Below are 26,311 nucleotides of genomic sequence, written 5' to 3' on the forward strand. Positions count from 1 at the left end.
TGGTTATTTTAAATTTGGACTAACACGTGGTGAGGATTTTCTTCCACAACCTGTTTCAAGACCTCACAAAAGTAGAGGTGAATAGCTGGCATCTTGCAAGAGGAGGGCTCCAAGCTGTGGGAATCAGGATTTACAAAGGGGCTGATTTCAGACATAGGCAGTGTGGGGTATGACACTATGAGGAAGATTTATTCAATTCTGTGCTGCAGAGTTAGCTCCAAACTGCCTGTTGAAAACATTGCAGCTGTGGGTGTTTCTTTTAGAGCACAATTGCCCGCTTGTTCACAGGATACACTGCTCCTCTTGTAGTCTTGCATTTCATGAACTATTTTATAAGCAGAAACATAGATAAAATAATTAAGGATTTTGAGTGTTAATTGCTTTTTGTGTTATCTCATTATGAGATCCTCAGACACTGCTATCTTACAGAGAGGATGGGAATAAAAGTGACTGAGTTTCTTTGATTAATTTGTATTTCAGGCTTCTGATGTCAGCACAAAAAGGAGAACATCAACTGAAAACAACGAGCCATGTGAGAAGAAGACCAAGTCACTGCAAAGTACTGTGGATGACATGTATAATCCAGTGAAGACTCAGGATAAAAGTGAGTTGACTGTAATCAAATCATCGAGCATTTGTACTTAAGGAACAGTTTTTCATTGTCAAATGTTAAATAAATAAGTAAAATACCAGAGTATGGTTTAGAAAGTGTCTGTTGGGTGTAAGATACATGTTTGAAGTGTCACCATGAACATATTAGCTGTACTGCTGAAGCATTCTTTGTGAATCAGGCTAGGTGTTGGAGCCTCTGAAATTACTCTGCAAAGTCCCTTCAACTGACTCAGCTTTAGCAGATTATTTGGTAAAGTCCAGGCGTTCAGGCAGAAAAGCTGCAACTCAGAACCATTAAGGTTGGAAAAGATCTCTAAGATCTTCTAGTTCAGTTGGCAGCCCATCACCACCATGACCATGTCCCTCAGTGACCCATTTCTTGAGAACCTACAGGGACAGTGACTCCACCTTTTCCCTTGGCAGCCTGTTCCAGTGCTTTTCCTCTCTGAGACAACGTTTTCTAATCTTTATTGGTTTAGCTATCTGTCTTAATGCTGCAGCTTAACTGACACCTGACTGACACCATACCTGTGCTGCATCTGGCTTTGAACCAAGATTTTAACAAATAAATGATGCTAGTCAAAAAACAAATCTTTTCATATGAAGTTTATTACACTTATTTTCCATTTAAAAGAATGAACTTCTGTATTCTTTTTAGAGAGGGAATTATGTTCAGTTTTGTGGTTGTGATTGTTTTAAATGTTGTTATAGGGCACTGTCATCTAGCAACATTGTCTGTGTAAGAGCTATCCTGAAAAATCACTCATCCCTAATTTTGTGGCTTAGCAGTTATCAGTTCAGAAAAAGATTGTATTTCTTTCCTCATATTTGAAGAAGGTGATGAATATTGACTTCCTAGAAAATTTAACTGAACTTAGTACATACGTAGTTCTGTCAGGTTGGCAGAGTGAAGACAATAGGAGAGAATAAAGAATGTAGGAAAGAGAGAGACTGACCTAAATGCCTGAGTTCTGTACTGGCTGAGGTCATTCTAATAGACATTTGTTTTAGAAAATAATTCACTAATGTTTTTTGTTATGTATTTTACTGAAGAAGAGCTTCTGACGTATGAAAAGCCCCGCATATGTTTGCAAACTCTAGACAGACTGAGAGAATTCTACAGTGATTCAGACCAGCTATGTAACAGAATCCAGGAAGACAGTTCTCGGGAGAAACGATCTTTGATTTTGGGGAATTGCCCCAGTATTACTGGGAGAAGTCTGGAACTGAAGAACCCTCTTCAGTATGGGGACACTAACCAAAAGGTTGCTCAGAAGGTATGTGGTGCTTTGATCTACTGCAATGCAGATGACTTCAAAAACAAAACAAAACAAAGTTTGGGACAAGAATCCTTTTACTTACAAAATATTTTACATTCTATCATTATATAGTGTGGCACCATACAATAGAGTAGCATTTGTATAGGGATGTTACCCTGGAACTCTTAGCACAATGAGCAGAACTTTATTTAGAGCTAAGTTCTTCGAAGATATCATTAAATTGTGCATTGTTTTAGTAGCAACTGATTAGACAGCATAAACACTGGTAATGTGTCTCATAATCATGGATTAACTTAAAATACTGTGCTAACCTATTATACTTTATTAGCAGATATTCAGTGTGGTCCTTTGCACTGATTTCTTTCTGTACCATCAATTCTGATTATGGTCATGAAACTCCCATCAGGCTTTTTTGCAAAATGTTATTTAGAATTTTTGCTAAAATGTAGTTTAATTCAGTTGGATATTTCTCTAACTACTAAATATGATCATGTTTCTTTTCATGTGTGGAAAATACAGATAGTTCTCCTGAGAACTTGCTCTAATAGCCATAGTACGTAACAGCAAGAGTGTAATAGTAGCTTGCTTTTCCTTTAATTATGAGGGAGTTGAGCAAACATTTTTCAGAGGAAGAAAACTGTGTGTCTGATATGTTGGTCACTTGGTTTTAGGGGCCACCTTGCTGACATGAAGTATTGATGTTCTAAAAGGCTTATCACTGCTCACTGTTTAGTTTTTTCACTGGGACCTCAACTATTCCTTAACAGGGCTTTACAACTGGCTCTTTAGAAGGAAAGAAGCTGTATGGAAGCTTTTGTAGTGATTTTACCTTCCCTGTCTTAAACTGTTGTTCAGGATTGCGTGAACAGAAGAACAAAAACAAGAGTAAAACAAACAGCTTGTGACACAGAATTGCTGCTATGATGAATTGATTGAGATTATGCAGCTGTGGTCACATGGAGACTACAGAAAAGCTCTTCTCCATTCCTCTTTCTCAAACACTTGTTTGTCTGGGAGCTTTTAATTTCTGCTTTGTCTATGCGTTTAATATATACATACTGTTCAGTGTATACATTCTGTAGTTAAGCGGGAAGCAATTATAGATGCCAGACCTATAAAAATGTATTTTGCATACGCATGTGTGTGAAACATGCAGGGAAGATACTTTTCCTTTTATCATGATTTTTCTCTTTGGTAACATTAGAGGCCGTATGTGCCTGGCACAGACTCACAGTTAGAAATTTATGTGCTACGGTAACTGCAGTAGAGGTGTCTGTTTGGTGAGCAAGGGCAGCAGAGCTCTCCTTCCATCAAGCACGGAACATAAACATAAGATGGATGTTTCTGCAGAATTGGGTTTCTCTTTATCTTTGAAAACAGTATATTAATTTTCCACATATCAGCTGTTGCAGGATTGCTGTCTACCCACTCCAGAGTTGGCTTCCAATGCACTAACACTGGCATGCTTTTTGTAGCAGTGTTGCCAGTGCATATTCATATCCTTGTGTGCTTTTAGTCAAACAGCACCTGATTCAGTTGATGGTTGTAAATGAGATTTAGCTCTTCCTTCTCAGATTACAAGCGAGGGCAGCTTTAATCACATGCAGAGAGAGATGCAAGCAAGGTGTATGCAAAGGAAAAGAAAATAGCGATTGATTATTACTTAGAATACTTAATGGACAGCAAGGACTCATGATCTTCTGAACGAAGCATTTCTGTCATCTTTCTTTGCATTATGCATAGCCAAGCATGTAAGATGGGGAAGGGTTTTCTCCTTGCTTCCTTGGAATGGTTCATCTTAGATACTTGTCCTGCTTTTTTTTTTTTTTCCTCTTGGAGTTACAACCAATAGCCTTTTCCCCTCAGATTCCCTGAGCTGCTAACTTAACCAGTTCAACAAATCATCTTCCACATGTGTTCTCACTTTCCATAGTTTTTTTTAGTGGCCCGTTTTCACAGCTTTCCTAAAACAATTCTCTATTGAATGAGGCAGTAATATTGCTGTGGTTGTGGTAGGATCAAAGACAGCTGAGGACTGCGGATCACAACAGAGACTACAATGGAAAGCTGAGGATTATAATAGAGACATCTAAGTTCCTGTGATCATCTGAGTTCTAGGTGCACTTTGTGTTTGTTTAAGCTGAGCTATGTTGTCTGCAACTCAAATCTGTCATCCCTTGACTGTGTGCAGTTCTGGGAATTTTGCAATTCACAGATGTACAGTTAAGTATTCCTTTTTTTCCCCATTGTTCTGTGGATATGTTCTTTGTACCTTCCCATGACCCAGTGTATATGATTTGCACTACCTTTCTTCTGAGCTACCATTGCTCCTGAGCATCCAGTTGACTTTATTCCTTATCATTTAGATAAAACAGTTGTTAGAAATTGAAGTTTACTGAGTTTATTTGCAGATACAGAAACTCACAGCACAGTCTCATTCATCGTTTGGTGAAATTGTTTGCTGTTAAAATATGTGCGTGGGAGTTGTGTTAGCATTCTTTTTCCTAGCAAATTTTATTAATACTTGATATTTTTATGTAATTTGGAAGGAACTTTGCTGTAAGTGAAACTCACCTTATTGATATTGTTCACTGTACTTATAAAAGGCTGAATCCATCATTTCTCTTACAAAACAGAACAAAACAAAGTTATAGAGCTGAAGTTGCTCAGCTGGCATAGGCTGCATAATGTCAGTAGAAATGCTGAACAGGAGAGAAAGTGGGCTCAAAGTCTTAACTGTTAAGGCTTTTAGAAACTGTACCAAAAAAATCTATTTTTTTTGTATAAGAGTAAATCTGTGATATTTCCTAGACTTGCTTAGTGCAGATTGAAGAAGAAATATGGTTTTGGTGCTTCAGAAAGCAATCTGAGATTTGTACTGAACTGGCTTGTTTTTTGATTTAACATAGACTTGGGGAACATCTTTAGCTCTGTGCTGCAATTTCTCCTATGTAAATTGAAGTGATAAATCTTTTTTGATGATTCTTAACTTTTCCATCCTTTATTTACAGGAGGAGCCACACTGTGATCTTACTCAGTTTTCTGCATCTTTTAGAAACTATGAAACCACTTCAGACATAAATCTCAATAAGAGAACCAAAACCATTTACACTCCACTGGAACTTCAATTCATAGAAATGAAGAAACGGTATAAAGATGCTATTTTGTGTGTGGAGTGTGGATACAAATATCGCTTCTTTGGAGAAGATGCAGAGGTAATTTTGTTTTTTACAGAATTATGGAAGGATACCTGCATTGTGTTAGTGTCTTAAGTCTATGGGCATTTCCAGAAGGAGGCTTCTTGTGGACATTAGTTTTATGGCTGTTTTTAATACTTGAAAACAAGATGAAAAATCTTTGCATACATAATTTAAATAAACCATTATTCATACATCTTTTACCATAATCATAGTATAGATCTTATGCTATCCTCAGTTTTAAGAACTAAAGAGACACTGAGGTGCTACAATAACTTGACAGACTTAAAGTTGAAACAGTTTTAGAGGTGAATTCACTCTCGTGGCACAGATCAAAATCTACTATTTCAGTTTTGAAGACAGCAAACCAAATGGTGTCAGGTAGATGAATGGATACTGCCTAGGTGCAGACAAGATCTTAGATGCAAGAAAAGTAGCTCTGTGAAAAATAACAGATACTACATGTGTTCAGTTCTGAAGCATATTCAGATGTTGCATCCACACATGCCAAGTTGCAGTATGATAATCTGACACATGAAGTCAGTGATGCTGAAGCCTTTGATATGATATGTGAGGACAGAGGATGGTGGAGACAGCCTGCAACACTGGGCTTTTTCTTGTTGCCATTTTGGTAGTGGAGATTGGTGTTGTCAAAGAAATGAACTCCTGTAGTGCATTTTGATAATGTTTGTGTTTATGGAAGTTCTGTTGTAACTGCAGCTAGCAAAGCTGACTTGAATACTATCTGACTCTTTTTCTTGTACTTTGCAGATTGCAGCTAAAGAGCTAAACATTTACTGTCATCAAGATCATAATTTCATGACAGCCAGTATACCAACTCACAGACTGTTTGTCCATGTGCGACGACTTGTAGCAAAAGGACATAAGGTCGTCTCAGGCTTTTAATTGCATACTATACATAACGGGATTGTATTGAAATAACTTGCACTGACCATACAGGAATCTTGTTTGAACTGAGAAGTAGGAAATTCATTATCTCTTGTTACTGCAAGTAGAACGGCTAACTTGCCCGTTGTTGCATTTCCTTTTTTCTAGTGAATGCTGTGGAATCCAAATAGGTTCGAGCTTTCTCTACTATTCTAACAAAAAAGTAGCTCAATGTTTTCTAGAACAGTTATTTTAGTTATTTTTTTAATCCAGCCTTTGCATTTGGTGAAGAGGGATATGTATACACTCTCCTTTTTAATTCCTCGCATCCTGTTTTTCTCATTCTAGTCTTCTTTTTTTTTTTCCCGTTCTTCCCTGTTATTGACCTCTTCTCCATAACTCTATGGCTTTCTTCTTGATTCCTCTTTTTTACTGATTATCAGAAAAGGACTCGTCCAAATTAATTGGAACAGCCATTCTCTTGCAAGTGCTGAACTCTAGCTAATTTGTTTCAGAACAGGACAGGAAGCACAGGGGCAGAAGTTGAGACAGTAGTTAAAAGTAGACAGTGCATGAGGAAAAGATGTGTTCCTGGGCTCATTAGCAGGACTGATGCTAGCCTCTGCTCTTCGTGTTCAGCTTTAATGATGCATTTTCCATTTGCGTATCTTAAAAGATCACAAAAAGTGTTTTAAAAAAAATTATTTATAATGAGAGCTAATGTTGTTTCTTTTCTGTATGCCTGTAGGTTGGAGTAATAAAACAAATGGAAACTGCAGCACTGAAGGCTGCTGGAGACAGTAAAAGCTCTCTCTTCAGCCGGAAACTGACTGCTCTCTATACAAAGTCTACACTTATTGGAGAAGATATCCTTTTCAACTGAATTCATATTCAGACTCTAATAGTTGGTGTATGAGACTCTACAATATCACTTTATCACCAGAGTGTAGCATAAGTAGTTAGTAGCTGACAGGAAATAAAATTAAATAATAAAATAAATAATAAAATAAAACTGATTTTTTTTTTGTTGTGGTAGAACATCATCCAGGCTTTATAAAGAATTTAATCTCCTCAGGGATTTAGGCTTATTGTAAAACAGTTAAGTTTTTGTTTCCTGTTGTTATTTCCTATGTGATCTTCCCAAGTCTGTAGTGTCTGAAGGTCTTGTTTTCAGTTAGGTGTTTGAACAAATGGAGAAGTTACAGTATTGGTAGTTCAGAAGAGTGTGAAGGAAGAATTGACTAGTGTCAATAATTTAAATGAAAAGAAAGTACTAAAATCAATGGACCTTTTTAAAAAAAGCTAGCAAGTTAAATCCTGAGAATATAAAGAAGGTGCAAAAAAAGATATGAAAACAGCTTTTTCCCAGGCACCTTGTTTTCTTATTTTTTTTCCTTTATTTTTCTTGTGCTCTTCTCTATCTCTGTTGTTGAGAAATTGAAGAACAAACATTAGTGTTTATTTCATAAGAGAGCTAGAAAGATTGTTAGATTAATGCCCCTGAGACATTTAAGATCGGGGAAGCAGATAACACAGTCCTAGGAGTTTGCTGGAAATGTTCTTATGTACATACAAGCTCTTACAATGATTGGCAAAACGAGGAAGGCAGAATCAGCAATATGAACCAGGCTGGGTGACTGATATGCAACACATTTTGAACGAAATGAGTCTAGTGCTCCTTCTAAGGTATACACTTTTGTTTAACTTGAAGTATTACTAGCTCTTCAGCTATTTCATGTTAGTGCGTTTTGTTCTTTCTGTGAAGTACGTGTGTTTTGCAGACATGAAGGTGACAAGTGGGTAACAGCCCATGTGTGGCATCTAGCTATAGATATAACTGCTCTTGATTGGATGGGGAGGTCTGCAGACATAGCTGTGGATGGCTCTTTTCATAAACTGATGAAATCTGCATCATGTAACTGTATATATATAATATAAAAATGACCACTGACCAGTCCTCATGTTGATAGTCATCTCAAATTCACTATAGTGAAGGAGTAATACTAATAAAAGTGAAATAGACAGTCTGGCAATAGAATGAAAATTGTAGTTGAGAAGGACTTAAATCTAGGAAGATCTACATATAATCCACAAAAGTCTGTACTGTGTTGTTTTTTTTTAATGTTTGCTACATGTGAACCCTCTGCTGAAGTTAGATGATTCTGTAGATGTTGAAGAGGTAACTGCAGATATCCCTGATAACTACCTCCTCTGTATTTGTGAAAATGGAGAAAATGCAAAACTGAAAAAGAAATGTGACATTGTTGTAGGTGTTATGGTAAGTATCCCTGAGAAATCAGTATTGTAGGCATTTGTTTACTGTTTTTCTTAGAAGTGGGTTGTTGTCATCTTACAGTCACAACTGTTCTGTATTTCAGGCTCTTTTTTGTAACAAAGTTCAGCATAGGTGAGATATCTGTGTTTGGTAGTTTAATGCCTAAAAACTACAGAAAAGACTTGGAATTGATAGCTGGATATTCCTAATACTGTTTTTGCTGCCATGTCTCTTGAAAACATAGCTGTTTTAACTAAACACAGGAAAAGTTATTATGATTGTGTTTGCATTTGAATGTCCCACTGCAGCTGGGAGAGAACAATAAAAGTATGGACTAAGTGGCAGCTAGTTGCTAAGCTGAACTGAATTCCATGTATTTTCCATGGGCTCCCATTTTTGTGTATTTTTGCATAGTCCTTGATAGTAGTAAAATTCGAGCAATAATAGACTTAGGATATCAATGACATATCTACATTTTTAAGGTATCATGGTTTGCCAAGACAAAGCTGCATAGTCTTTTGAACTCGGTGTCATGTTATGGATTTGAAGAAGATAATTGCATTTTTGATCTCTCACTTTCTTTAAATGTGGGGATGCTATGTAATTTTTTTAATATACACCATCAGTTTTCTTTCTGGCTTTGCTAAAATGCTACCTGAAAGTTTAACTCCCAAATGTTTATATATTATTTCATTTGACAGGCAGTCCAACCAACTACAGGAGAAGTTGTTTTTGACAGTTTTCAGGATTGTGCTTCTCGCTTAGAATTAGAGAGTCGGCTTTTACGCCTGCAGCCAGTTGAACTAATACTTCCATCCAGCTTGTCAGATCAATCTGAAAAGCTCATCAACAGTATAACCTCCATGAGGTATGTTCTGTGGTGATTTTGTTGTGGTATTTGATTTTCTGTTGTTGGTTTTGTTTTTAGTTACAGCTAAGCTATTGATGAGGTTCAGGTACAGAGGCAAGCATTGATGTGTAGTCTGCAAAGACCCTCTTAAAAATGGCTGTGGTTTGCTGCTGAATACTCATTCTTTACTTACATTTAGAGTGCAATTCATGTGTTCTGACTGAGCCTGTGAAAGGTTAGCATGCCTAAATATTTGTTGTTTTCTTTTACATCATTTTGATCCTGCGTTCTTAATTGCGTGTTTTGTTGGATTTATTTCAGAGCTGACATACCTATCCTTGGGATCTGAAAATAGTTTCCCTATGTCAGTAGTACTTGTTTGTCATAGTATTAAGATCTCTAAATGGCATGGAACAATTTTTCTACTAAAGTAGAACCTTACAAGAAAAAGTTTGCAACTGCGACTATTTTATTTTGTCTGTGCTATTACACTATCTTTAATTTGAATTCAGACTTGAACGGTATGATGACTGATCATCCATCTGTATTTTGAATACTCTTGGTCTCAAAGGTAAAGTTGTTTCACATTTTCATTATTAATTTTACTGTGGCATAAAGCCAGAAGAGGAAATAATTTGTAGGATGATAGATTAAGTGAATAAATGATTTCTCCGAACATCTCTCCTTTTCCCTTCTTTCCCTTCCCTCCTCTCTTCCACAGAACTCTGGTTTGTATAGAACCCACTTAGAGTTTGGCATTTCTGTTTTGAATGAAGTCACCAGAAAGAATATGTTTCCTCCTACGCGTTAATAAAATTGGAGCTAAAGAAAGCCAAAGAAAAATGAATGTATTACATAGGTGCAATTTTGTACTGGGGGGAAGACAGAAATGTCATTTCCTATATAGTAAAAATAGACAAATGCATCACTGCCACATGGATAGTAACCTGACAAATTTTCAACACTCTACCTTGACTACCTCACTTAAATTCACCCCTTGTCATCATCATGTATCTTCCTCTAATGGCCCAGACAGCTGATTGATTTAATCAGTGTGCTATGTAGGTGTTCCTTTTCCACCTGCTAGTGTAATCCTTTGTCCCCTTCTTCAGGGAAAAACAGAAGTTGGGTGGTGTCATGGATGTGCAGTCTAATTTCATGGAACTTGCACAAATGTTTCTGTATTCAGCTGTCAGTTTTTCAAGGGCTTGAGTGTTCTAGAAACAAGAAAGGAAAAGAACTGAATACCTGGAAATCCACTTGGAAATCCTTGTCGGGGATCAAAAGAAAATATGTCCTGTGAAAGTGTCATATCCAGAACAATTCAGTGACATGTGAGCACTTGCAAAATCATAATAAGTTGAAAAGATCTGTTCTTGACTATAGATGTACTGAACAAGCAATGTCAGTGTCTGTTCATGCAGTGCAATGGTTTGTTAAGCCTTGAGCAGACAAAGAAAGTATTCTTCCTATCAGGTCTGGAAGGAATAAATATTTTATAGTTACCAGCAGGTGTGCTTTTCTGTCACATTAATAACATTCTTTTTTGCAAATACAGGAATACATCCCAAATACTTAGAAATGTATCATGATGAAGATTAAAAATCTTTTTTTGGTTGTTCCAAGCACTGTGTATTGAGTTGTGGAATCTGCAGTAACGCAGAGTTTTGTCATGGACAAAGCGAGTTGATTTTTCAGAAACTATTTTAATTGTATGCTGAAGTAGTTCTGATGCAGATTTTAGAAAGCAGTGGTGTTTTTTCTTTTAATTGCATGCTGCTGAAAGTGTTAATAAGTAACTGGTCATTTCTATTACAAATGAAAAACATCTCCCAGTAGAGCAGATATTTGCAAGCAGACATTAGTTTGGTTTTTTTTTTTTTTCCTTTATGGTAACTACCCCCAGATATTTAGAAAGTGTCTCTCTGGTCTAAATGTTTGTAATTACATGAGAGTGGTAAAAATAAAATATTCCTTCATTGTGCTTTGGTAGCCTCGCTTCCCAGAGATTTAACCACTAGAGGGCCCTGAAGTATTTAATAATAATTTAAGCGGTTTCAATATTCTCCTTTCTATAAAATTGCTATTTTACAAGCAGTAGCTTTCTTTTCTCATGCATAGTGGATGATCTAAAATATTAATTTTGGTTGTGGTTTTTTTACTTTGTAATTTCACTCTTTGTCTGCATTTTTTTTCTAATAACTCACATTTGTTAGCTGGGAGAGATTAAATGGATTAAGTTTTTTAGAAGTTCTTTCTGACTAAAACCATAGGAACTGTGATCTTGTATTTCATCAGGGTTCATCTCGTCTTTGTTTTTTTATAATGCAGTGGAAAGCAGGGCAATTTGTAGAAACAAGGTACAAATAGGAAAGAAAAATTTTCGTGGGAAATACACAGCTTGAAGTGATCAAGAAGAAGTAGTAGAAGAGAAAAAGCTTTTCTTTCTGACTCTATGTAGATACCTTGTAAGAGTTGTACCAGTAGCTGAGTGACTTGGGGCAGTTTGCACTTGGATATTGAATATTTGGATATTGGATATAATATTATTAGATCAAGGTGATGTGAGCTAGGTCTCTGTTCTAAAATATATTTGAAGAAAGAGTAATAAAAATTTAGTAAAGATATTCTACTGCATCTTTATGTCGGTGGACATGATCAGTTGGTTGTACTGCAAGACTTGGAGGAATTTTCTTGCTTTCCATATTTTTCCTCTCTCTCTGTTTTAAAATATATAAAAAATAAATATGAAGATATATACTAGTATATGTACTTATCTCTCTGCCATCAGTTTACAAAAATAGGACATAAAAAAAATGTGCATATTTCTTTTATCTGTAATGCTTCACTTCCCTCTTTCTAGTCTATTTTGGCTGTCACCACAGCTATGTCCAAACTCAGCTAAATCACTCTCAGTTTTTTAGTAGTGCTTCTATTTTGATATTGTGAACAGGACAATAAAACACCTGAGAAGTAGAGTACTGTTCTAACTTTGTTTTTAACAGAATAACTTACCAAAAATGTTTTAGTATCCTCATCTGGTTGACAATCACCTAGAAATACTTTGACTAAGGAGTGCTTCATTACAGTAGAAATCATTTCTGCTCATTCATCTAAAAACAGAGGTGCTCCAGTCCCCTGATCATCTTTGTGGTCTCCTCTGGTCCATTTGCCCTCTGAGCTACAAGAGCACACTGCTGGCTCATGTTAGGCTTTTCATCTATAAAGACCCCCAGGTCCTTCTCCACAGGGCTGCTTCAAGGACCACTCCTCCCAGTCTGTATGGATGCCTGGCATTCCTCCGGCCCAAGTGCAGAACTCTGCACTTTGCTGTGTTGAACCTCATCAGGTTCACCTGGGCCCACCTTTCCAGCCTCTCAAGGTCCCTCTGCATGGCATCCCTTCCTTCAAGCGTGTCGACCGCACCACTCAGCTTCGCTACTGCTCGCTAAATCATTGCATATATGAATTTCCACATTTTGTAAATGGCTGAAAACAAAGTCTTGCAATGGGAAGAATTTTTTAATCAGTAAAATGTCTGAAGCATTAGGAAAATGGTTTTAGTTAGAACAATCACAGGCATAGATATCAATATAGTGAACACAAGTAAAGTTGACTCTTGCAAAATGAGCTAACTCAGATACTTGCATGATTTTGTAAACAGTGGAGCTTTAATCCAGTTGGTACGAAGACAGTTTAGCTGAAATGCGTTTTTGTAGGGGGAAAATAAACCTGTCTTAAAATCAGTAGGTTTGAAGGAAGCTAGACTCTTTGTAAAAGATTTTGTTTAACCATTTGGATTAAACTTTAGTATTTACCAACATGAGTAAGCTTTAAAGAGTAGTTTAATTTGCATTTTCTTCTGGGTAAATTTTCCCCTTGGTAATTTAAAACTTGTGGAAGCAAATGTTTTGAAATGTATGATATGGTTCCATGTTCATTTTGTTCCAGTATGTTGCAGTTTCAGGTGGTAAGTGAAATGGTCCTATTGCCAGTGTTATGACAGACATTGTCCATAAGAACGAGTCACTAGAAAGTGCTATTCAAGGACATTGAACCTGAGGTCAGTCCTGGTGGCAAGCCTTCGTTCAAAAGCAAACCTTAAGTTAAAAGTAGCTATGGAAAATGGTTCAGAACAAACTGTTCTGGCAGGTACTGTTCTGTTCCCGAACCCTTACTAACATCTGTTTGCAAGTGCTGGCTGGGTTCGAGGAAAATCTTTTAACACTTTTAGTTTCCCTTTTTTTCTAGAAAACTAAGAAAAGATTCTTCCTTGCCAATACATGCATATGCACTGTGTTTTGTACTCCAAGCTCTTCCTAGTCAAGAGTCAGTATCCATTCTCCTTTATGACTGCTGCATTAACAGTTGGTCTATCCTGGTCTCCCTGAAATCCCTCCCCTTTGGTTGTTCTGTTTCTCCTTGTGTATGCATTTTTCTGTTTCATTGAAAAATTGGTACTTTTGTCCTGCTAGTCTTAAGATGTCCCAGGGCTTCTCTTTATATTTTCTTCCCATTTGCCCTTTTTATGTGAAAAGTGTTAATGTGTTATTCTGTGACATTCTTTGACAAGTGTTGCACCTTCATCTTCAAAGCACCATTCCATCCAAGTCTGCACTGTTGTTTATCTGTTTGTTTTTTAACATGCTCTATTAGATGTCTGGCTGAGAATCTAAAATTGGGACAACATAGTAAATAATCTTGTCTGTGTCCTCGGATTCCTCACTTTATCCTGCTTGCAGACCTTGTTGACTTTCTACTAGCTTGGGCCTGCAATGTGGGAGGTTGTTTTGACATAGATTTCAATCAATGCTGCTTTACTTTTGCTTAAACTGGAGTTGATTATTGTTGCTCTGTAGTGTAGCTAAGACTTATTAACTCATGATTATGGCATCCAGGTTTCTGTTTTTGCTTCAGTACTGCAGTATTGCTTTTGGCCTGGATATTGCTCCTTGGAATTGCCTTCTCAAATCCATTCTTAACTGACCTCCTGACAGATGCTGTCAAATTACCCCTAGACTGAAACCCTCAAGTAATTAATCTTCCATCATTACATGCAAGGCCGACTTTGTATTTAAGATCTTCTTAAGCTTTGTTTCAAGACCTGTCTGCTTACACCGAGTCATTAAAGTGCTGAATACCCCTCTTACTTAACAATGTTTTCTGCCTTTACCTTTGTGTCAGTTGTGGTCACAGATGGATGGCTGAGGTTGGCAGGGACCTCTGAACCCATCTGTCCCAGCCATTGCTCCAGCAGGGACAGCCAGAGCATGGTGCCCAGAAATAAGAGATGTCTTTTGTCTTTTTTTTCAATGTATTCAGTGCCGTAATAGAATAGAACAAAATGCTCAGGGTTCCAGGAAATATGAAGTACAGTCATCTTTTAAGTTAATTTGTAAAGGGCATGGGAGCAAGCTATGGCAAATTTAATACATCTATTGGTCTGTAATGCTACTCATTATGAATTATTCTTATAGATAGTTATGAGTTTGTCACGAGTAAACAGGTAGCAACACAGCTGCAGTTAACTTAGTGAAAGCTTAGAAATGAATTTACAGTGCATTTAGTTTTGCAAATCTTTATCTGTGGCTAATGATCGCTGAGATCAGAGAATGCATTAATAAAGTTAATACTGAAGCTTTTTTTAAAAGAAGGTAGATGTTATGTGCATCTTAATAAAGGAACAAGGAGGGAGAGGCTTGTAAAGGCAACACCGAGACACTAAATGGTTACAACAAGAGAAAACAGTTATGCAAATGAAATTGCTAAACAGCAAAAAGTATCTGAAGAGTGGATCATCTAGAAACTAATAGTCTCACAGTTTATATAGTTTGTAATATTCTCATGGATTTTTATGTGAAAGGCAAGATGTGACATATATATTGAGAATGCTTTGTATAAATGGATGGTACAAGTAGTGGAATTGGCAGCAGGAAAAAAAAAGCAAGTCAAGTATGAAAACAGCAAGTGAGCTATCTTCTGTAAATAAAAAAAACAAATGCATCATTGAACAGATGTTTATGGATTAAAGAGGCTTTTTGCACTGCCAATAATCCAGTTCATGTTCTGGGCAACTCAGTTGTACAGAGAGCTGTTTGAAGAAAATTGGTCATGTCATAGCTTACTTGACTTGAACGCACAGGAAAAAAAAAAGTATTATCAAATCATTATTAGATGATGCTTTTCCACTTGAACTTGTTGCAATCATTGAACAGATGCCGTTCTCACAGAATCACAGAATGGCCTGGATTGGGACCCCAAGAATCATGAATCTCCAACCCTCCTGCCACAGGCAGGGCTGCCAACCTTCCCATTTGATACCAGACCAGGCTGCCCAGGGTCCCATCCAACCTGGCCTTGAACACCTCCAGGGACGGAGCATCCACAGCCTCTCTGGGCAGCCTGTTCCGGCACCTCACCACTCTTTACTATGAGTAAAGAACTTCCCCCTGACATCCAACCTAAATGTTCCCTCCCTCAACTTAAAACCATTTCCCCTTGTCCTGCATTCATCTACCCTTTCAAAGAGTTGATTCCCCTCCTGTTAGTGGGCTCCCTTTAGGTACTGAAAGGCTGCAATGAGGTCACCCTACAGCCTTCTTTTCTCCAGGCTGAAGAAGCCCAGCTCCCTCAGCCTGTTTTTGTTGGGGAGATGCTCCAGTCCCCTGATCATCTTTGTGGCTCTCCTCTGGTCCTTCTCCAACAGCTCCCTGTCTTTTTTGTACTGGGGTCTCCAGACCTGGATGCAGTACTTCAGATGGGGCCTCACAAGGGCAGAGTAGAGGGGGACAATCACCTCCCTATCCCTGCTGGCCACCCCTCTTCTGATGGAGCCCAGGATACCATTTGCCTTCTGAGCCGCAAGGGCACACTGCTGGCTCATGTTAGGCTTTTCATCTATCAAGACCCCCAGGTCCTTCTCCTCAGGGCTGCTTTCAAGGACTGCTCCTTCCAGTCTGTATGGATGCCTGGGATTCCTCCGGCCCAAGTGCAGAACTCTGCACTTTGCTGTGTTGTACCACATTAGTTTCACCCGGGCCCGCCTATCATATCTCAGTATCGTAGTTCATTATTTCATTCCATGGCATTGCTAATGTAAGGTGTAAATCTGTTCTGACAAATTGCTTCTGTGTAAAAACAACTTGTCCACTGCCTTCCTTACTGCCTTTCACAGATTAAGACACAGCACAGGCATATAGCACCCTTTGGATGCAATTACTGTTCTGTTATGTGCAGACTTGTCATTAGAAAAATGTGCTAAGGAAGCTGCAAAGCTTTATGTCTGAATACAGTGCAAATGTTCTTAGAGACCTTTTCTCAATGTGGGTTATTCTAGATAAAAAAAAAAAGGTAACAGCTGTCCTTTGGATGCCTTGCCCAGCCCACCTGTTCAAGTAAATTCTTCCAGGCAAAAGAGAAGCTTTGTGCGCTGATAAGTGTCCCCAGTTGTTCATTACTGTTTTGGAGGTGCATTGTTTTTCACGATTGCAAACTACATGAAAAACATGTTGCACTCAGAAGGTGTATTTGTGGTATTCTTGCACTGATTGGTCATATTTGTGGATTAGCGGTTCATTCTGTATTTTGATTTTCTTTCTTCCCCAGATGTTGAGACAGAAATTGTTAAATGAAAAATGATTAAATTTATTTTGATGCTAGTACAGCTTCTTACAGTCAAACATTAACATTTTAATTATAAAAAAAGCATCATATTGATAGCAGGAAAACTAGAATGTTCTTGTTTCATGTTTTGGCACTTATTTGATTTATTGTTATAGGAGAGAGCAGAAACTGTATAAGAAAGATACATGTAAGTAATTCTACTTTTTTTTCATTGTCATCTATTGTGATTGTTATATTGTTACTAATTTATCTCTATACATATTTATATTATTGACTGTTTGACTTCTCACATCACCTATACCAGGGAAGAATGCTGTAGCTTGTAATTTCAAATTCAGATGGGAGTCTGGAGCTCTGCATCTCAGTCTTTCTGGAGGTGGCACCTCCATGCTGAGGTGCTACTGATCCTGTTACTGGGGGAAGAAGGGGTAACAGCAACCAATTAACAACAGCAAATTTTCCTCAGATATCTGTAAGAAAAATAATTGTGATATGTTAGTTGCCTTGGTGGTTTACAGTTAATTACCAAGTAAATTACCAAATTTGATAATCCTATTTGAAGGGACAGATTGCATTTACTTTTGAAAGTTTTTGAATTTGAGATTAGAGGTCCCTGCTCTGATTAAAGATACTGACGTGGCATTGTTACTGGGAGTGTGATTCATACTAGTAAGTTAATTTCCAGATTTTCAAATAACGCAAGTATTATTTGAAGAAGTGAACATTTACTGATGGAAATCTGCTTTGCTAATGAGGTAGCAGAGATGTTACACACGTCAGATATTTTTCATAGCAGAGCAGGTGATTACATCTGGCAGGAATGTGTAATATGGGAGTTGTGCAGTTGTAGTCATTTTAGAGATTGCATACTTCACTGAGATAGGAAGGGAATCACAGAATCACAGAATTGTAGGGGTTGGAAGGGACCTCCAGGGATCATCGAGTCCAACCCCCCTGCCAAAGCAGGTTCCCTACAGCAGGTTGCACAGGTAGGCATCCAGGCAGGTCTGGAACATCTCCAGAGGAGACTCCACCACCTCCCTGGGCAGCCTGTTCCAGTGCTCCGTCATTCACATATTCTTGCACTCTGCTGAAGTTGTGTCACCAACAGGTTAAGTTACTTGCAAAAGTGTTGAATGTCCCAGCAACTCTAATTGTCCAGATACTGTGGAGTACAGATACTGGACAAGAACAAAATGTTAGGGTTTTTTCTTCTTAATAATACCCAAACCTCAGGCAGAACTGCTAATTCTGTTTAAATGAAAGTGACTTTTGAGTTAAGTTGTTTTATAAGGATACAATTGCTTCAGTACTTTGCTGTTATTAAATCCGTACCATACGCTATCCTGCATGTTGACTGTTCCAAGGTAACTTCCAGGGGGCCTGTTCTGTGTTTTAAATTTGAAATTAGTTTTCATCAAGCAGGTATACAGCTGGACTTCTGCAAAGCTGAGTGCATATTTACAGTTTCATGCACTACGGAGGAGCTAACGTATGATGAAGCTTCACACAGATATAAAAGATGCTAACCTTTACCAGGACATAATCAGGACATGAGTTGCTCATTTTCCCTTGTTCCAGATGTCACTGAAGATGCTGAAGTAACCAGCAGCTATACTCCATACGTTTAAATGGAGAAAACTTCATAAGCTCTTAAACTATCATACTTTTTTTTGTTTGTTTTTAGCAGACTATGTAAGTATGGTATCTTTGTTAAAGTCTTAGCATTTTCAAAATAGCAGCTTCTCTTCTGTAATTTATTCTTCTTTGAAGTTCACTTCGGACATCAATCTTCAGTTGTGAAACAGTGACATCATGGACAGTTGATACATTATTTTCTCAGATTTTACATCTCCTTCTCTTATCTCCTGCCATCATTGTTAGTGATAAGAGTTAGAAATTCATCCATTGTAATGAAATCAATGTAGCAGTGTAAGTGAGGGTAATAGTGTGGAAGAAAAAAAAGACTGAAACTCTGCATGTTTGGCATATAAAAGTGATTCTAAAGAGAGGAGAAGATGAATTTCCTCTTAATGTGTCCATCATCCCACCCATCCTGAGTTATGGAAGGGACAAAGGCCATGAAATGGCTTGAATTCTTCAACTGCATTCTTCCTTTTTGTTTGTATTGTGCCTAATTCTCAACTGAAAAATAACTGTCTGCCTCTCCATCCCTTCCTCCCATCCTTTTACGCCTATGCTACCTGTTTTCGTGAGTCTCTGCCACCTCTTCATGTCTCTGCCGTTTTGTCTGCTGTCTCTGGACTGCTTTTTTCCCCGTCTCCAGGCGTATTTCATGTACTCCTTGACAGTGCCAACCAGTACATTGCATTTTGCTGCACCTGCCGTTATGCAAAGTTAAGGCTGACACAGATCTTAAGACTTTGTACTTTAAGCTGCCTCACTGAAGGTTTTACTGCTTTTGAGCTATGCATTTCACTTTCTACTAAACATATTTCATCAGGACTTGGGGAGAGTTCAAGAGAATATTGAGAGGAGCAAGGATATATTCAGTGTATATGCATTGTTGCATTTGCAGTGAAAGATTTCCTGGTATACTGGAGAGAGGGGAAGAAGGAAAAGACTGAAAAAAGCCTTTAATTTATGAGGAACATGTGATCAGTTTTGTAGCTGTCAAAAATCCTTACTTACAGTATTAATTGATGTGTTAAACTGTTTTAATTCTCTGAAAAGATTGCACATGGATTTGCATCTTTAAGTGGAGAACTTAAGTCTCCTGATAGAACATTCTACATATATTGCAAATGCAGCATACTTGTTATTCCTCATATCCTTGACTAAAAAATGCTTTGTGTCTGAAACCTCATTAAAGGATTTTTATTTTGAGTACATCTGTGTAATATTATACACATATAATATACTTGTTTTACTACTTGTATGCAGATGTGCTATAAGGTGTTTTGTAAACTCCTTGCCCATGAAAAGATATATCTGCTTCATGATGAATTCACAGCTGTAACAAGAAAAGTACCCAGTTTACAGAGTGCTTAAAAAAATCTGAAACTAAGGAAGACTGTAAAATGATGATTGGGCTTTGCTTTTGTCTCCTCTGAATCTGAAAGAATGTCTGTTTTCCTGGGCAAGTTTTAAAGATTTTTAATTGATTAAGTTTAACATCTCCACCAAAGCTCTTACGGTCTACTTGTGCACACAGCAGCATTTTGAGGAAAGTTGTCAGTGCTTGATTTACATTTGATTGATGAAAATTGTCAGTCAATCTAGAAAAATGCTGGTCCTTTTTTGAGTATTTTATGGTCAGATTGACCTAGCAACATTCTCTGTTCAGGCAAACATTTAAATTTGAAGAGTGGGAACTGAATGTAGCATAGAGAACTCTGTTGTCTTTTCTCTAACCCACAGAAGCCAGGAATGTTTCTCCTTTCTGCTAGATTACTTTCTAGCAGAAAGTAAGTAAGTAAGAAAGAAAGTAAGGTTTGCAGAGCAGAGGCTCTGTGAAAGATGTCTTTCTCATCAGACTTAAATACTCACTGACTTGTATAGAGGCAACAAGATGCAGAACACATTGCTGAAAACAAGAGGGAAAGTATTGAAAATAAAGTATATAGTGGTACATGCTTAGTTGTCTAATCTGGTGAAAAATAAAATGTTGCCCAGGGCTCAGACACAGCCAGTATCAGACTACAGTCTCACTCTGACATGAGAATTTGAATACAAATGCCTTTGGGTTTCCTGAGTAAATAAATGCTTTCATAACTGTCATAATCAAATGCAGTTAGGATGAGTTTGTGTTAACTTATTTTTTGAAGAGCATGTTTTCAAATAGTTCGTAGCTTTTTGCTCAAAAGTATAATGTAATTTTTGTGAACCTTTGCTCACAAAAGAGTGACAGCTACTAACTCTATCGAATGAAAAAAAAAAAACAAAACTGTAACGCTGAAGTTACAATTGTTGGTTAAGATACCTGGGCTTATGCTGTCTTATATAATGTAGGATCTCAATTACATAGATAAATTGCCTCATTTATGATCCAGTCATTCAGATAATGTAGGAATCTGAACCTACGTTCTGTTTGAGTCTGACATTTCATATGATTCATCAGTTGGATACTGAATTTGAAGAGGAAGCTTTGGTGATAATATGGAAGATATGAGAAAAGAGCTCTGTAACTTAGCATGAGTGTAAGACCTTTAAAATACAATAGATCATTTTGGAGACAGAAGTGCTATAAAAAGCATAAGTAAGGACAGCAATGAGTCAAACACCCTCAGCTGTGACATGAAAGGATAATTAACTCTCTTTCTTGACTGCATCCATCCATTCAATACCTGACTCAGCAAAGGCAGCAGGGACACTTGTGATGTGGGCCACTGAGAAGCAGATGAGTGTGACTAATCATTATGTTTCTAATTCTCATAGTGTTATAATTTGCAGAATAGTTCTAGCCTGTTCATACTGTAGATTCAGGGACAATGTATGTCAGAGTTATTTCAAGGGGTGTCGTGTTCCAGGGTTAGAGAAGGATCCCATTGCTATTTGTTCAAGGTGCATATGTCATTTTTAGAAGTGTTCTCCATGCAAATAAAGGACTACTTGTTACCAATCAGTTACATTTGACTCTTGCTGTTACATTAGCTGCTTATGAAATGGTTTAAAAGAAAATATGAACTTCAATGAAAATAACACATTATACGTTATCTAGATTTCTGATGCTATAAAGGTGAATAGAAATTTGCATGGCAGTTTATTCAACCTGTGATGTATAATTAGCATATTAGCAAATGTGTTTAATCAAAAAGCAATGTGTTACATATAAAGGCTTTGATATGGTCCCACACAACATTCTTGCCTCTAAATTGGAGTGACACTGGGGATGGACTGTCCAGTTGATAAGGATTTGGCTGAATTGGGTGCATTCAAAGAGGGGTAATCAAGATCTCAGCATCCAAGTAGAGACAGGTGATGAGTGGTGTCCTGCAGGGGCCTGTCTTGGCACTAGTACTCTGCAGTTTTGCAGATGACACCAAACTGACTGGAACAGTTGATATTTTAGAAGGAAGGGGTGCCATCCAGAGGGATCTGGACAAGTTTAAGAGTGAACATCATGAAGTTTAACAGGCAAAGTTTAACAGGCTAAGTGCAAAGTCCTGTACCTGTGTTGGGAAATTCCTTAGTATGAATATAGACTTAGGGATGATGATGGAGAACAGCCCTGTGGAGAAGTACTTGGGGATAGTGGTGGATGAAAAATTGGATGTAAACCAGCATAAGGTACCTGCAGCCCAGAAAGCCAACTGTACTTTGGGCTGCATCTAAAGAAGCATGGCCAGCAGGGTGATGGAGGTGATTTTCTCCTCTTTGTTATTGTCACTCTTTGTAATTGTATACCTCTCTAAATTTTCGGGTTTTTTAGTATTTATCTCCAAGCATGATCATAGATGTTTATTAAGACGGGTATATTTTCAGATGCCAGTATTTCATAATTTTCTGCAAGTAGAATGTAGACTACCACCTTTTATATTATGCTTGGTGAAGGGAATTCCTGTGTTTTATGACTGTTCTTTATAGACAGATTTCAATATACTATGGCAAAAACTTTCAGTATTTTAAAATATAGGATCTGAATGATGTGTCTCTTGATTTTTCTCAGTTGTGTGGTAAAATGCCTTTTCTGACAAAAATGAACAGTTTCATTTTATGTTTTTTTTTTCTCTATTCCTCTGGCATTGTCAACATTTAATACGTAGATAATAACATGAATTTTATTCTTCAGTTTCCCTAAATCAAGTCTTGAATTATTTACTCTCACTTATTAGATTTTTTCATTAGTAACTAATAGAATACAGTATTTTTTTTAAAATTCTGTCATTTTTAGAAAACAAACTAACAAATGCAAAAAATTCTGTCACTTCTATTTTCAGTTCAGTTCTACAGAGATGGTATGCAGTCATATGGTAATGAAAATTACATTTTGGACTAAACACTTGTCGGAGAGAACATTCACTTAAAGTGAGGCCTCCAAAGTGTTAACATGAGATAAATTCAGTCTTGGTTTCAAATTCTTGTCTCTTTTTTCATTTTTCCTTCTAAACTCTACCATTAAACTTATGCTGCCTTCATCTGTTTTCCTTTAAATATATTTTATATTTGTAAAATAGTTTAACTTGCATTGTTGCTGTTGGCTCCTTTATCATAAATCCTAGCTTGGAAGGTATCTGTATGTTACAAACTAGAGTAAATCATGGGGAAGGATGATTTCCTTACTTTTTTATTTGTGTTAACTTTTCATAGAATGTGAAGTCAAGGTAGATACCCATTCATGGTTAAAATGTGCCATTCCTAATTACAGGAATATGGCAGTGAGATGAAAATTTGTGTATGGAGGGCATAATTATTAACGCTCTTCATATTTACTATATTAGAAATGTCAGTGTGTTTAAGCATCTTTGTATATCTCACAGGAAAGCCTGAAATAATTTGTTGAAAAATTAACAAGTTCATTTCATCACATTTAATGGATTCTTAAATCTCTATCAGCTTATCAAAGGAAACATTAATTGAAAGTGTAATTGACTAGCCAGCTGTTACATGAGCTGTTCCATGTTTTCTGTTCAGCAGCCTCTATTAAAAATGTTACAAAACATGTAAAGCTCTTTTTCTGAGATGAGAAGCTGAGCAGATGAGAAATTTCCTGTGCCAAATTCTCCTAACACTGGGAGGTTTAAATGATATCTTCTTAGTTGAATGCTGGGTGACCAGTACCTATGGACACACTGCTTTTGTATGGAAGCAGGCTATTGTTAATTGACGTAGAAATAACTTTTAAAACAGAAAGAGCACAGATAGAGCACCAGAATACTTTGTTCCCAGAGGCGAGTATTGCATGACTAAAGGAGGAGTAGCTGAAAAGCTGCCTGACGAAAAGGGACCTTGTTGTGATGATGGACAGCCAGCTGAATATGAGCCAGCAATGTGCACAGGTGGCCAAGAAGACCAGTGGCATCCTGGTTTGTATCAGGAATGGTGTGGTGAGCAGGACTAAGAAATCCCACCCCTGTGCTCAGCATTGGTGAGGCCTCACCTTGAGTACTGTGTTCAGTTTTGGGCACCTCAGTACAGAAAGGACACTGAGGTGCTGGAGCAGGTCCAAAGAAGGGCAAGAAGGCTGGTGAAGGGCTTGGAAAATATGCCCTATGAGGAGCAACTGAAGGAACTGGGGCTGTTTACACTGGGGAAGAGGAGACTGAGGGGAGACCTTATTGCTCTCTTCAAATACCTCAGAGAAGGTTGCAGTGAGAGCAGGGTTGGTCTCTTCTCACTGGTGACAGGTGACAGGACGAGGGGAAATGGCCTCAAGTTGTGCCAGGGGAGGTTTAGGTTGGATATCAGGAAAAACTTCTTTAAAAAAAGGTTGTTAAGCACTGGAATAGACTCTCCAGGAAGGTGGTTGAAGTCACCATCCCTGGATGTGTTTAAAATCAGTTTGGATATTGTGCTCTGGGCCATGATTTAGTGGATGGTTGTTAGAGTTAGGGTAGTATGGTCAGGTTGTGGTTGGACTTGGTGATCTTTAAGGTCTTTTCCAACCTGAGCAATTCTGATTCTATGTGGATGGGTTTTCCTTATTATATGCTAGAAATCTTCTGTCAGCAGCATGTTTCTGAAGTTTTGGTCCTGTGTTTGGAATGTGTCCGGCATGTGCTGAAGAAGAGATCTTATCAAATTGAGCAGAGGGCTGAAGTACCTCTCCCATGAAGAAATGTTGAGTGAACTGGGCTTGTTTAGCTTGGAAAAGAGACTTTCAGTACTTGACAGGAGCATATAAACAGGAGGGGCAACAGTTGTTTATGAGGGTGGATAGTGATAGGACAAGAGGGAATGGTTTTAAACTAAGATAGGGGAGGTTTAGGTTAGATATAAGGAGGAATTTTTTTGACACAGAGAGTGGCGAAGCACTGGAACAAGTCGCCCAAGGAGGTTGTGGGTGCCTCATCCCTGCAAGGCATTCAAGGCCAGGCTGGATGTGGCTCTGGGCAGCCTGGTCTGGTGGTTGGTGACCCTGCACAGAGTAGGGAGTTTGATCATTGTGGTCTTTTTCAACCCAGACCATTCTGTGATTCTATGATTGTTATATGTTAACATCCAAAAACATACAGGTCTTTACTGCATGGGTTGAATGTGTTTTGTCCTTTAAGTTTACAGTGTTCATTCCAAGTACACAAGGGGCCTTAATGGAATCATTTGTTACTCTAGTTCTCTTTTCGTGAGCTGGTTGCTAAAAGTGCTGTAGAAGCACCACAGCTGGATCTTTCCTTGAAAGGAAGATATGGCTTAGAAGGTATAGACCATCTACAGTGGCAAACTTTGTAGTAACATACGTTTTCATTATTGAAGCTTCTTCAAAACACTGTGGGTTTCATTTGCAGGTGGAGATGCTGAATATTTTATTTATGATCTGTAATTACATCTGCAGTTACAAATGTTGAGAGCTGCATGATCTTTTTATAGCATAATATTTTTATTTCTGTACTGGAACTTGAATGGAATGGATGGAACTTGAATATGTTAGATATTCCAAACATTGATCTTCCAAATAGAGAGGGGGAAAAAAAAATAAGAAAAACATGGTAGATTGAATAGTTACATAATCTGTCATATCCTTTCAGTTGGAGTCAGTTCAAATGGTGCTGTCAAAGGCATGAGAGGAAAATGAAACGTGAATAGCTAGCTATGCATGCCAGAAATCAAAATATAAGTGACTTTGTGCCACACTCTCAGTAGGGAAATATGGTTAAATAATCAGCTTAAATTGAATGCCCTGTCCTGTTCTGTGTGACGTTATCCCAGAGCAAGTGGGAATACATATCTCTTCCTCACCTAGTTACTGGATAATCGAAGTTCTCTAAGTCAGGATACTACAAAGAGAATTTCTGCATGGAAAATGAGTCTCTTTTCCAAAGAGCATCCACAGCTCAGAACCTTAATTGAGTCTCTCAGATATGTGAGAAGGAATTTATACAAGTAGATGCTGTGTAAGATCACAGTGTAGTCACAGTCCAACTCTAGAACCATAATTATTCCAGCCTCTGCTCATTTCTGAGCTCATCTCTTTCCTACAGCACAGAGCAAGCAGCTTAGTAAATGGTGTCAAGTAAGAAACGCTGCTTGGCTAGCCCATACGTCCTTGTTCTAATTTGTGGAGGTAAGCTGTGTCTGACTTATATTGCATTTAATAGCTTTCACAGTTTGGTTGAATCATTTATTTCTTTGAATCCTGGGAAAAAGTGGCTTGGATAGGATTTCTGGAGGTAATTTTATTTAACCTTGTGCTCAAGGCGGGGTTGTATTCAGTGTTAGATCAGGTCACACATAGTTTAGCCCAGCTTGGAAAATCCTCAGGAATGGCAGAATCCCCAGAGTGTCTTTACCAGCTTTTACCTTGCTTAACTGGTTTTGTGGGGAAGATTTTTTTTCTCAAGTCCAAGCAGTATTTTGAATACATTGCAACTTGTGGCCGTCTGGTTTTGTCCTTTCACTGTGTGCCTCTAACACATTTCTGTTCCAGGATTTTTTATATGCCTTTTAGGTAGAAGTTGCCGCCTTATTT

The 26,311-nt window shown here is 37.8% G+C and overlaps 1 protein-coding gene across 1 annotated transcript in view; it reads left to right on the forward strand.

Moving 5' to 3' along the window:
* The window catches only part of MSH3 (mutS homolog 3), a 110,073-nt gene that overhangs the window by 616 nt on the left and 83,146 nt on the right, over positions 1 to 26,311 (forward strand). The window contains exons 2-8 of the mRNA XM_052700656.1: positions 481 to 604; positions 1,666 to 1,889; positions 4,904 to 5,107; positions 5,861 to 5,977; positions 6,726 to 6,843; positions 8,110 to 8,255; positions 8,954 to 9,120. Coding sequence (XP_052556616.1) covers positions 481 to 604; positions 1,666 to 1,889; positions 4,904 to 5,107; positions 5,861 to 5,977; positions 6,726 to 6,843; positions 8,110 to 8,255; positions 8,954 to 9,120 — 1,100 coding nt within the window. The remainder of the gene's footprint in view (positions 1 to 480; positions 605 to 1,665; positions 1,890 to 4,903; positions 5,108 to 5,860; positions 5,978 to 6,725; positions 6,844 to 8,109; positions 8,256 to 8,953; positions 9,121 to 26,311) is intronic.

The sequence above is a fragment of the Tympanuchus pallidicinctus genome, unplaced genomic scaffold, assembly GCF_026119805.1.
Source record: "Tympanuchus pallidicinctus isolate F22 unplaced genomic scaffold, pur_lepc_1.0 scaffold4, whole genome shotgun sequence".
Classification (NCBI taxonomy): domain Eukaryota; kingdom Metazoa; phylum Chordata; class Aves; order Galliformes; family Phasianidae; genus Tympanuchus; species Tympanuchus pallidicinctus.